This window comes from Molossus molossus, unplaced genomic scaffold (genome assembly GCF_014108415.1).
Source record: "Molossus molossus isolate mMolMol1 unplaced genomic scaffold, mMolMol1.p scaffold_m16_p_17, whole genome shotgun sequence".
Lineage (NCBI taxonomy): Eukaryota > Metazoa > Chordata > Mammalia > Chiroptera > Molossidae > Molossus > Molossus molossus.
The window spans coordinates 49,112,342-49,124,780 of NW_023425352.1; the positions used below are offsets into that span (position 1 = coordinate 49,112,342).

A 12,439-nucleotide genomic window follows, 5' to 3' on the forward strand; every position below is an offset into this window, starting at 1 on the left:
CATTATAAACAATTCTTAGCTAATTCCTAGGTTATTGTTATGTGAATATTGTAAAACTATTTAAACAAAATACTGGATTTCATACTTTGCCATTCTATACTTTGTATAGATGTTTAGTAGAAGGCTAAGCTATAATGAGTGACCATAAATGATCACTATGGGACCAGCTTTGCTGAATCTCTACAGTTCTACCCACATATCACCTTTCCTTTACCATCCTTCCCCAATACTTTCCAGGTCCCATCTTCCTCAGGCCAGTTCTTTAGGTAGCCCAATGCCTACATTATTGATCACTTCGAGTTTCTGTGTAAAGCCACTAAAGGCAGCAAAACAGAATCCTGAGTAAGCTACATAAACTACACTACGTCCTCATTAGAAGAAGAAATTTTCTAAATTACTCTCAAAATTCTTCTTGAAAATAAGTCAGTAAATGTATATATAAATATAGTTTACTTCCAACATTGTTTTACTTTTCCAAATACTTTAAACTTATCATTCGATCTTCATTAGGCTTTCCCATTATGCCACTGAACAAAGCCCTTAAAAAGTAAAAAAGAACACCAAAAACTATTTTAAGTACATTTCTAGAATCATACAGAGTGGCTTGGATGAGAATTCATTCTCCTGATACTTTCACTCCACCACTGAGCTAAAACCCTTCCAAGATGTTGGAAACCGTGCTCGCTGCTGTCCACAGGGTGAGTACGGCCATTCCCCAAGTTCCAGAACCATTTGCACTTTCACGCTTTCCTCCCACACGCGAGTGGCAGTGGCTCAGGCTGGCAGTTAGTCAAACAGAATCAGAATGCCAAGCACTTGGTGATCTTGAACCAAATGTTTTTGTTGTATACACAGCATATGCTGTGAACGGGTTTCACACACTAGAGCAGAACACAGTGAGGGACATACTGCATAATCAGAATCAAAACAGATTTCTCTTAGAGAATCTCTCCTTAAAATAATTTACTTCTTGTGAGCTAAAAATGTTGACTGACTTTTAAAAAAATAAATAAAAAATACCGTTTCAGCCCAGCCAGTGTGGCTCAGTGGATTGAGCTGGACTGACAGGCCCTGGTTTGATTCCCCATCAGGGCACATGCTCGGGTTGTTGGCTTGGTCCCCAGTAGGGGGTGGGCTGGAGGTAGCTGATTCGTGTTTCTCTCTTACATGGATGTTTCCTCTCTCCCTTTCTCTCTAAAAAACATTAAATTAAATTAAATAAATTTTTAAAATAATAATAAATACCATTTCATAACAATGATTGCAATTATTGTTCTATCCTAAGAATGAACAGTGTCTTACATATTTATTACCAGGGTTTTATGTAACTGTGCTATCAAGTAGATCACATTTTCTGAAAGAAAAAATACCAGAATAGGATTCATATTCCAAACCAAAGACTCAGCGATGAAATCATAAGTATGAGAGCAATTTCTCATGACAGCAAAGATAAAACCATTATAAAATTGTATCATATAAAGTGACAAAATGGTACATCAATTTTTTTATAACATTTATCAGGCGTCTGTTCTATGGCAGGCATTACTACTAAAAATTTTTGAAAAGAAGTTGTACTTGCCACTCTAATGGAATAAAGTCTAGATGTACTGAACAAGTAAATCAATGTTTGGTGCATGGGGTACTAAATTTTATGGAAAAGATGCTGAGAATCTCTGGGGACACAGAAGGGGGGCATCTAAATCAGCATCCAGGGGTTCAGTAAACACTTCCTGAAAAAGAGGACTCAGGCTGAGCTTTGCTGCTGAGTAAGAATTGGCTGAAAGAGACGAGCACTCCAGGTGAAGAGAAAAGGTCAAAGAGGCATAAAGCAACATGGACCAGGCAAGATACTAGAGTTCCTGCTTGGAAAAAAATTTGAGGGGGGACAGAATCAGGAAATGAGAAGGGAGGAAATGATAGAAGCCAAATTATAAAATGCTGTGGGAATTGAAACTTTTAAAGTTTCAATTTTGCCCGGCCGGTGTGGCTCAGTGGTTGAGCGTCAACTCATGCACCAAAATGTTGCCAGTTCGATTCCTGGTCAGGGCACATGCCCGGGTTGTGGGCCTGATCCCCAGTGAGGGGGGCATGCAAGAGGCAGCCAATCAATGTTCTCTCTCATTGATGTTTCTATCTCTCTCTCCCTCTCCCTTCCTCTCTCTAAAATCAATGAAAATTTTTTAAAGTTTAAAAAAATAATAAAAGTTTCCATTTTATCCAGAAAGATAGTCTCTTTAATACTTCAAAATCTACTAACATGGATTTTAAGCAGGGAAGTAAAATGAGTATATTTTCATGTTTAAAAATAGATTTTTGCTTTCGTATGAGACAAGGCTACTGCAGTCATCCTGAATTGGGAAATCATTAGAAATGGAGAGGAGGGAGATGGAATGTGTTGAACTTACGATAGAATTTGTTGTACCTAAAAGACTAATTGGAAGAGAGGATGAAATGAGAAGAGTCTAAACTGACTTGGTGACTAAGGGCCCAGAAGACAAGACACAGGTGGTTCTGAGGCAGCAAGGAGGAATGACAAATTCATTTCAAACTATCTTGGACATTGTTTTCTATATATTGTCCAAAGAATCCCTAGTAAATATAAATCACATGTACAGTATATAATAACTAACTCCCCTCTATTAGACCTAAAGTTTACTGTGGCTACGACATTCATTTTCATTATTTAGTTAGCAAAGATTTCCTGATTTTCTTAAAGTTATGTTGGGGGGTGGGAGGAGGAAAATATCTGAACATCCCAAGTCTCTTTTACAAAGTGAAACAGGAAAGTTTAATTTCTCCATCCTCTCACAATAGTTTCTTGCAGCAAGCTAATGTGGAAAAAAATCATTCTATTGACCAAAGAATATTGAGCAGTTAAAAAAAAAAAAAACCTGCAAATGAGACCTACATTCATTAGAAAATTATACGCTCATAAGTAAAGATATCAGAAGGTGAAATATGCACTTTCATTATGTAATATTAAACACAGCAGCAACATGTGTTATGTATAGCTGGTGCAAGCCATAACTTTAGGAAATCTAAACCTCCAGAAAATAAAAAATATACTTCAGAGGTAGTCAGAAACTTCTATCTCCAACTGTTTACAAGGAACTTTATAATTTATTTATGTATGGGAAAATAGGTCTTCAGCTTCATTAGTCATTTCTCATTATAGTCTATGACCAAAAATAATATACTTCTCTGTGTTTATTGTGGATAAACTGTGACATGGTGAGGGGGAGAAGCTGCCTGGAGGAACTGAACCACTAAAGGGAAGAACCAGGGGTGGGTCTCTGAGCCTCGGAGCTGTTTAATGAGTCACTCTGGCTCCCACAGCTAGCTCCTCCAAGCTCTGCAAAAAACTTATAAACTCTACTCAGAAAAACAAAACACTCACAAATCTCATTCAGTAACTAACTCCCGAAGGTATGCAGCTTGCTCCTGACCAGGACTAGATACTCACTCTCTTTGCGAACTTCCGCCAGTGTAGCAATAAGCTCTTCCTTTAAAACGGTGGCCTCCTGGGCGATCTTCTCTCCCTTGTCTAAGAAATTCCAAGTTGCTTCCTCCACAGAAGCTAAAAGAACTCTGGCTCTTTTGGAACATCCTTTTTTCCTGTTAGAAGGATTCTGGGGACAATTTACAAGTGTAGTCACCTAAAATTGGAAAAATACAAGTCACTCATTAGACAAAGTGTGGAGAGAACGCAGTTCTGGGATGTCATACCCCAGAACAAAAAAGTATTATCATAAGAAAAAGCAAAGAAGTATGTCATAGAAACATAGAGCAGTACTACTGGTACATCTCCAAAAGTCAAGGCGCCAAGAGCAACATTAACAGCACTGCAGAGTTCCCAATGAATGGTAGATATAAGGGGAGGAGGACCCTAGAAATTAAGTCTCATCAAGTTTTACTACAGGGACAATGCTTTAGAAGACAGTCTGTGTGTGTACCTGTGTGTTGTTTTAATTACAGAAACTTCACATGGAAAAGAATACAGAGTCTTGATAAAGCCGTCAAAAATGAAGAAAAAAAAATAGAAAATCATATATTTCAAAAATATCAAATAATTATAAAATAAAATGTATATCACTTTGTAGCCCACAATCTATATTAAGGGGGAGGCAAGCATGATAATTAAGTCAGTAAGCAGTAGTCTATCTAGGCTGAGAACAGAGGTTACTGATTAGAGTGGTGAGAACTACTTTGAAACATGTAAAGCAGTGGTTACTCAGTAGAAAACCCAAATCCTCACCATAACCTACATTTCTAGCCCTCTGTAATCTCTCTTACCTGACTCCACACATTCCCATAACTAGCTGGCCTCTCAAACAAACAAGTCCCACTCAATGTCCCCTATCAGAGGCCTTCCTGACCATTGCCATCCCCACCCCTACCACTCTGTCCCCTCACTTCATAGTTCTTCTAACAGTTATAGAACCTGATATTTTTTACTTGTTTACATGTTTCTGGATATGCTTCCAAAACTAAAATGTAAACTCCATGAAAGCAGGAAATGTATTTTGTCCTCCAGCACCCAGAACAATGTACAAAGTAGGTGTTCAATAAATATTACATAAGTGGATTAATGAATGCAGTAGTTAAAAATATTAAAAAGTACCTTCTTTTCTTCTTTATTGATTTAGAGAGAGAGAGGAAGGGAGAGGGAGAGAGAGATAGAAACATTGATGAGAGAGAACATCGATTAGCCACCTTCTGCATGTGCCCTGACTGGGAATTGAACCGGCGACTTCTTGGTGCATGGGTCAATGCTCAACCACTGAGCCACACCAGCTAGGAGAGAAGAGGGACTTTTTGATGTCTATATTTTGAATTGCCTGAATATGTTCATAATGAACATAATACTTTTGTAAATGGATAAAATAAGAATAAACTCACAATAAGAGCATTGTTTGGAGACAGAAATTAAGCATTTATTTTGGGAACAAACACTCATACCAAATTGCATTATGAAAATATCCATTTCTTAATTAAGTGTTGGAGCCCAATAACAAAATTTGGTTAGCGTTTCCATGTGCAGAGCTTGAAAATCACCATCAGAGAGGAAGAGGAAAACCTTGAATTTAAGAGAAGACCTGAAATTCCCATTGAGCGCTAGACGCCTGCAGGTTATCAAATAGCCAAGACTTACAACCGCCATGTGCCACTTCACTGACAAGACAGACAGAACCCTTCTTCCTCTGCAGCCTCTGAGGGTTTTGCTTGTGTGTGGAGCATTGAACATTTGTCTGTTTGGGTGTCTGAACCCAGTTTTTTAGTTAGGAACTAAGAAATAACTTACAGCTATTAAGGAAATACATGGGGGGAAATGATTTTTGTCTGCCCTTTCATTCCCCTCCTCCTGCCCAACATATCCCATTTTATTCTAATTTGCTTTATCCCATGTTCATAACCCAGAGTGGAATGCCTTGCAGCAAGCCGTTGCTTCCTCTTGGAAAATGAGAACGGTCATATTATCCTATAAGACTATGTGAAGATTAAACTATGTAAAATATTTTGCAAAATGCACAGCATGACACAAATATTGGTTGTAAATACTTAATGTGTACTTTCTAGTTTGTTCCCCACATTGATATAGAAAACGTGCTATGGGATCCTTGTCACAGGTGTTCCCTCTGGGACTAACCTTCTCTTGCTCTTAGGGTTCCCTGTGCTGAATGTGATTAAGGCAGTTAAAGCACATTATATATGCTTTGTAAGTGCCCAAATAGGGTCATGTGTCTCTATCATGCATTATATAAAGATGATGATAAGCCTGGTTTATTCATGGGTTTTCATATACTCCAGAAAGCACATCTCTCACTATTATCAGTCTAATTTACATATCAAGAGTTGAAAGATTCTTGTCCAGATTAAGACATATTATAGCACCTAGTTTAAATCCTTTGTTTAAAATGAATAAGTATCCTTGTCTGAAATGTTCCTTCAGAATGATTTTTAAGTGTCACAATTCATGATGCTTCCCACTGAACATTCCTCTATTATTGTTCAGATCCTCCATGCGCCAAATGTTTTTCATAGAATAGCCTGAGCTTTGAAATTAAAATGAGCATTCCAGAAATGCTTTATTCCTTATAATAAATGCCGGAGAAGAAAGAAATATGAAAAGAACATTGTATAGCAACACTGTGCTTCCATCAAAAAAAAAAAGGCAATTGCAGCTTGCAAGTTATTCACTTTTATAAATCGTTTATGACTGTCTTCTTTTAAAATGTGCCAATATGGTTATTTATTATTGATTCAACTACAGTCAAGTGATGCATTCAATGATTCATTTTGTTTCAAAAAGTAAATATGGGTTGGTAATCCTCAGAGTTGAGTGGGTGGGGTTGCATGCAAAGCTAAACCTTTTTTTTTTTTTTTTTTAACCCTAACTCACCTATAGAATCTAAGGACTCCTGTCAGGGGCTGTCACTCACTATAACATGATTCTCACCAAGTGTGGAGGGATGCATATGTTACTTGAAAGTCATTGCTTGCAGGAATACCAGCAACCAGTAATATTAGCTTTAAAGTTATCCTGTAAAATAATTCCTGTTTCTTTTTCAGTATAAAATCAGTTACATTTGTATAAGAACACAAAAACTTTGGTTGGGATTTACAGCAAAGATGATTTTCATGCAGGGTCCAAGCCCATCTTTCTAACCTTTCTTTTTGTCATTGATTCACAATCCTCCCCCTTCCTCTTTCTCAGACTTTAGGGGTCCCTTTTACACGGAAATTCTTCAACACCAGGCTTGCCGCTTTTATTTTCTTTTCTTTTCTTTTTTTTAATCCTCACTTGAGGACATTTTTTCGTTTTTTGATCAGATAGAGTGGGAGGGAGAGAGAGAGAGAGAAACATCCACGTGAAAGGGACACATCGAGTGGCTGCCACACGACCCAGCCAGGGCCGGGGACAAACTGCAACCGAGGTACGTGCCCTTAGCGGGAACCGAACCTGGGTCTCTCTGGACCGCAGGCCAACATTCTAACCGCTGAGCCAAGCTGGCCAAGGCAAGCTTGCCGCTTTTACAGAACTAGAATTTGCTCCCCTTTCCTCAACCTGTAAATCTGTTCTAGGCCACAGACACACCATCATAAATATAGGAAGGAGTTCCTCACTGAAATGGTCCTAAATTAGAGACTTCAAGTATTACAAAAAAAGTTCCCTACTTTCTTAATTCTGCATGTTGAAAGTTCCATAAAACCAGGTGTGTTTCTAATAGTATATAATATTTATGTATTAAAGTTTAGAGTACTGTCCTGGCCAGTTTGGCTCAGCAGTTGGAGCATCCATCCATGGACCAATGAGTCGTGGGTTCAATTCCGATCAAGGGCATGTATGTTGATTTCAGTTCATCCCCGGCCCTGGTCAGGTCATGCAGGAGGCAACCAGTTGATGTGGTTCTATCGCATGGATGTTTCTTTCTGTCTTCCTATTTCCCTCACGCCCACTCTATCTGATAATAAATAGAAAAATATCCTCGGGTGAGGAAATAAATAAGTTTAGAGTACCAAAAAAGGGTTTTCTAATCGTTCCTCATTCAAGTGTGCTTCTCTCGCCTCAAAGGGAAATTAACTTACTGTGCTTGGTGAACCAAGCCCAATGGCCATGCTGAGCGGCGTGTGCACAAGAAACACTGCAGAACATGGTGTGAGGTGGGGACTGACTTTCATTTGCCCTCAGGGCAACAACTGTTTCAGCGCCTCAGACTAAAGCCAACTTTGTGGGAAATCTCTGATGCCAACGTGGGGAACATATTTATATCCTATAATAATGTTCTTCCCCAATTTAACTAATTCGTTTTATTATTATTGATTTTAGTGGGAGGGAGGGAGGGAGGGAGAAACATCAATCGTTGACATGAGAGAGAAACATCAGTTGCTTCCCACACATGCCCCAACAAGGGACCAAACCTGCATCCTGAGTATGTGCCCTGACTGGGAGTCGAACCTGCCACCTTTTGGTGTATGGGACAACACTCCAACCAACTGAGCCACATGGGCCAGGGCTAACTAATTTTATGTATTAATTCTACTATCATATTATTTTTTTAAAAGACCATGTTAACAACCATCTCTCTTCTTATTAGTTAAGACATTTTGGTTTTTAACCTTCCTTCAATAACTCACAGTAGCCTTCAGGGCTACTTCTGCTTCCTTGAGTATTTTAATGTGTGAAATAAAATATAAGACATTTAAGTATTGTTAATTAGCTAAAACTTCAAACAGACTTCTAGAAGAAATTTCAAGGGTAGGAAAATATTGCCCAGCCGTTATGGCAGGTCTAGGTTTGATTCCCAGTCAGGGCACAGGCCCAAGTTTCGGGCTCAATCCCCAGTAGGGGGCTTGCAGGAGGCAGCTGATCAATGTTTCTCTCTCACATCGATGTTTCTTATCTCTCTTCCTTCCTCTCTCTCTATAAAAAAGGGGGGTAGGAAAAAGGGGGGTAGAAAAGGGGGGTAGTAAAATCAGTGATTCTTTTAAAATTATCTAATCTTGAAGAAGAGGGTCCCTTCAAGTCAATGATAATTTCAATTGTTCTTTTTTTTATCCTTACCCGAAGACATTTTGTTGTTGTTGTTGTTGTTGTTCAGATGGAGTGGGAGGGAGAGAGAAACATTGACGTGAAAGGGACACATCAAGTGGCTGCTACCTGCACAACCCAACCAGGGCCGAGAACAAACTGCAACCGAGGTATGTGCCCTTAGCGGGAACCGAATCCGGGTCTCTCTGGACCACAGGCCGATGCTCTAACAGCTGAGCCAAACTGGCCAGGGCTCAATTGTTCTTAAAAACAATCTACTGTATTAATAAAACTACTAGGGAAGAATAAAATGTTGGGAACCTAGCAAATGCATACCCCTCAGTTAACATTCACCACTCCCCCAAAACCAACTATAATCTTCTTTTAGTTCATCTCATGCCTATAATCATTTATGAAACAGATATGTTCAAAAAATATCCTTTACATTTAGAAAATAAAGATGAGTAAGCTCCAGTATGGCAAGAGATACACCTAGCTGTGATATAAAAGTCAAAATGGCCCTGGCCGGTTTGGCTCAGCGGTTGGAGCGTCGGCCTGCGGTACAGAGAGGCCCGGGTTCGGTTCCCGCTAAGAGCACGTATCTCGGTTGCAGTTTGTCCCCGGCCCTGGTCGGTCGTGCGGGTGGCAGCCACTCGATGTGTCCCTTTCACGTGTATGTTTCTCTCTCTCTCTCTTCCTCTCTCTCCCTCCCGCTCTGTCTGAACAAAAAATGGAAAAATGTCCTCGGGTGAGGATAAAAAATAAAATAAATAAAAAAATAAAAAATAAAAGGCAAAATGATAGCCGCTTACACTTATTAGTACAAAGAAAGTTCTAATGAGATTGCTAACTTTCACAAGGATTAAGGAGGTCTTCCGAGAACAACCTTTAAGGACAGATAGATTCCTGCCAGGAGAGAATGAGGAGAAGGTGAGCCAGGTGAACAGAACCATGTGCAAAGGGGCAGGGATGGAAATTATTTTTGTCTGAGAGTAGCAGATAGTCCAGTTTGGCAAACTGTGGAGTAAAAACAGGAAATGGGGCAAGAAATAAAGTCAGGAAGTAGGCTACAGCTTAAATATGAAGTGTTAAAGGCCAAGGAAAGAGTTAATATTAAATTCAATAGGCAACAGACACTTCACACAGCGTGCCCAACATGAAAGCCTTCTTTTACCAACCTGCCTCTCCTCCATCGTGTTTCTTACCTCATATGACATATCTAACCAGAGGCAGGAACCCAGAGGTCCCAGGGCTACTCCCTCTCTCACATCTTCCTCTACATCATCTCTTTAAGAAGCCTCAGTATCTGTCAACTCCTCTCCAGCACACAGACATTGCTCTCTCATGGTTGCTCTCTGAATTATTGCCCTATATTCCCTCCAAACCAAGCTCCAGGACACAGACACAGGGGACCTCGATCCTAGCTCCATCCTCCACTCTATTGCTATGAGAAGTATATGCATGGGTTCTGACCCTCATACATCTCCACACCCATCCCACACTCCCATCAGAGCTGTCTTTCTGTAATGCTAATGGTCGCTCTATATTGCTAATGGGACACACTTGCACAGCTCAAAGCCCTCCAATGGCTCCCTGCTGCCTACAAGATAACATCTAAAGCATGGTTTATGGGGTAATTTGTGATCTCACTGCTGACTACATTTTCACTCTCATCTTCCATTCAGAGTTTGACCACTACGTGTTAGGCCCAGAACAAAAATGATTGGCAACCTCTACTTAAATAACTCCCTCTGTTATAGAATAGTAAAAAGCCAGGAAAATTCCAGGACAAGTGGAATAGGAAAACTAAGACAGGTAGTTATACAGCAATTTATAGCCACCTAGGAAATCCTATCTTCCCTAAACCAAAGACACTTAAGAGTAAATGGTTTTGCCCGACCGGTGTGGCTCAGTGGTTGAGCAGAGACCCATGCACCAGGAGGTCACAGGTTTGATTCCCGGTCAGGGCACATGCCCAGGTTGTGGGCCAAATCCCCAGTAGGGGGCATGCAGGAGGCAGCCAATCAATGTTCTCACTCATCAATGTTTGTAACTCCCTCTCCCTTCCTCTCTCTCTAAAATCAATGAAGAAAAAAAATGTTTAAAAAAAAAGAGTAAATGGTTTGGCCCTGGCCAGTTTTGTTCAATGGTTAGAGCCTCGGCCTAAATATGAAAGGGTCACTGGTTCGATTCCTGATCAAGGGCAAATACCTGGGTTGCAGGTTCAATTTCCGACCCTGGTCAGGGTCATGACAGAGGCAACCAATCGATGTGTCTGTCTCACATCTATCTAAAAATCAATGAAAATATATCCTCAGGTGAGGATTAACAAACAAACAAACAAAAAAAGAATAAATGGTTTGCACTACTACTCCGCAACCAGTAGGAGACAATTAACATAAATCCAATTAGTGCCATTTACCAACCGCACTCAAGAACAAACAAATTAAGGGAATAAATCTCATTTTGCTACATCAGCATAAAGCTGATGAATATTCTGTTGATCCTCCGCTAAGACCTTCCCTAAACACCCAGCCTTTAAAACCTCTGAAAAACAAAAGTCCCGGTGTGCCCTCCTTCCCAGGAGCATGCCCGTGCCTCCCTCACCCTTCCCTTCTTCCCCAACAGGCACACACCTCCTAAACTCCAAGGGACCCTACCAGACTTGCAACCAGAGGAGCAGTGGGCAGCGGCAGCTCTTCCCGGGCTAACCCTCTGCACCTGTCTCCAAGGCCCCCTTTTCTCTGACTTCCCAGTGAGCCAAAGCAGCCCCGCCCAGGCTCTCCTGTTACCTCTTTTATGCTCTTCCTTGTTTCACTGTCCTAAGTATATTTTTGCTGCAGTCAATAAAATTCTTGCTTTTCTACACTGTCTCTTGATTGAAATTTTTCCTTCAAGAACTGAGGTCTCCTCGTCTCACCAGTAACATCTTCCCTTACAGTCCTTAAATGTACCTCTCACACTACCTATTTGTGGTTTGTCATTAGCTGTTAACATACTGCCTCCCCAGCTTTACCAAGAACTCCATAAGGTCGGGCCTGGACTTGTCCTGAAAACCCCGAGTTAGCACAGTATAAATAATAAAGAGCAGCTGACAAAAGATGAATGAAACTCTAGATTTTGGAAAACTTAAACCAAGAGCCACAATGTTGCATGATTTGTACACAGTTACAAAAAGAGCTAGTAGTTAGGCTGAAATTTTAAGTTTAGTGACAGTACATGGTAGTTTTCATCAAAAGGAATTCTGAACGCAAGAGATGCTATCACTTCCCAAGTCTAATATCATGGAAGAGCACATTTTTATAAATTCTGAATAAACAAGCCTCTATTTGTATAGCTTATTTAAGGTCTGATCAGTTCAAAGTGATCTAAAATCAAGTATGTATATATTTGTATTCCTTTGAAATTCTTGCTTGCAATATTTTTGTATTTCAAAATTTTAAATATTTACATATTTGAAAAAAGAGTTTACATAGTTCACTTTCAAACTATTAAAAAAAAGCAGGCACACAATTTTTATTAGTGATTTTCATTTTTTAAACCATGTATTAGAGCTGCCACAAAGTACGACAGAGTGGGTGGCTCAAACCACACAAATTTATTTTCTCACAGTTCTGGAGGATAGAAGTCCAAGATCAAACTCTGCAGTTTTATAGAAAGCTACCTTGTCCTCCTGAGTGCAGCATCCCTGATGTGTGTCCTAATCTCCTGTCATTAGGACACCAGCCATTTTGGATTCAAGGTCCACCCTAAAACCCCATTTTAATTCAAGTTCCTCTTTAAAGGTCCTCTTTTGAAATGCAGTCACATTCTGAGGTACCTCGCATATGAATGGGAAATGGAGCCACAATTCAGCCCACAACAATCCTCACCACAAATGACACAAAAAGTATAAAATTAAACATCTTT

At 39.9% G+C, this 12,439-nt stretch overlaps 1 protein-coding gene across 1 annotated transcript in view; it reads right to left on the minus strand.

The window, feature by feature from the left end:
* CTNNA3 (catenin alpha 3) overlaps window positions 1–12,439 on the minus strand; it is a 1,555,380-nt gene that overhangs the window by 1,510,722 nt on the left and 32,219 nt on the right. Inside the window, exon 3 of the mRNA XM_036264901.1 lies at window positions 3,464–3,656. Coding sequence (XP_036120794.1) covers window positions 3,464–3,656 — 193 coding nt within the window. The remainder of the gene's footprint in view (window positions 1–3,463; window positions 3,657–12,439) is intronic.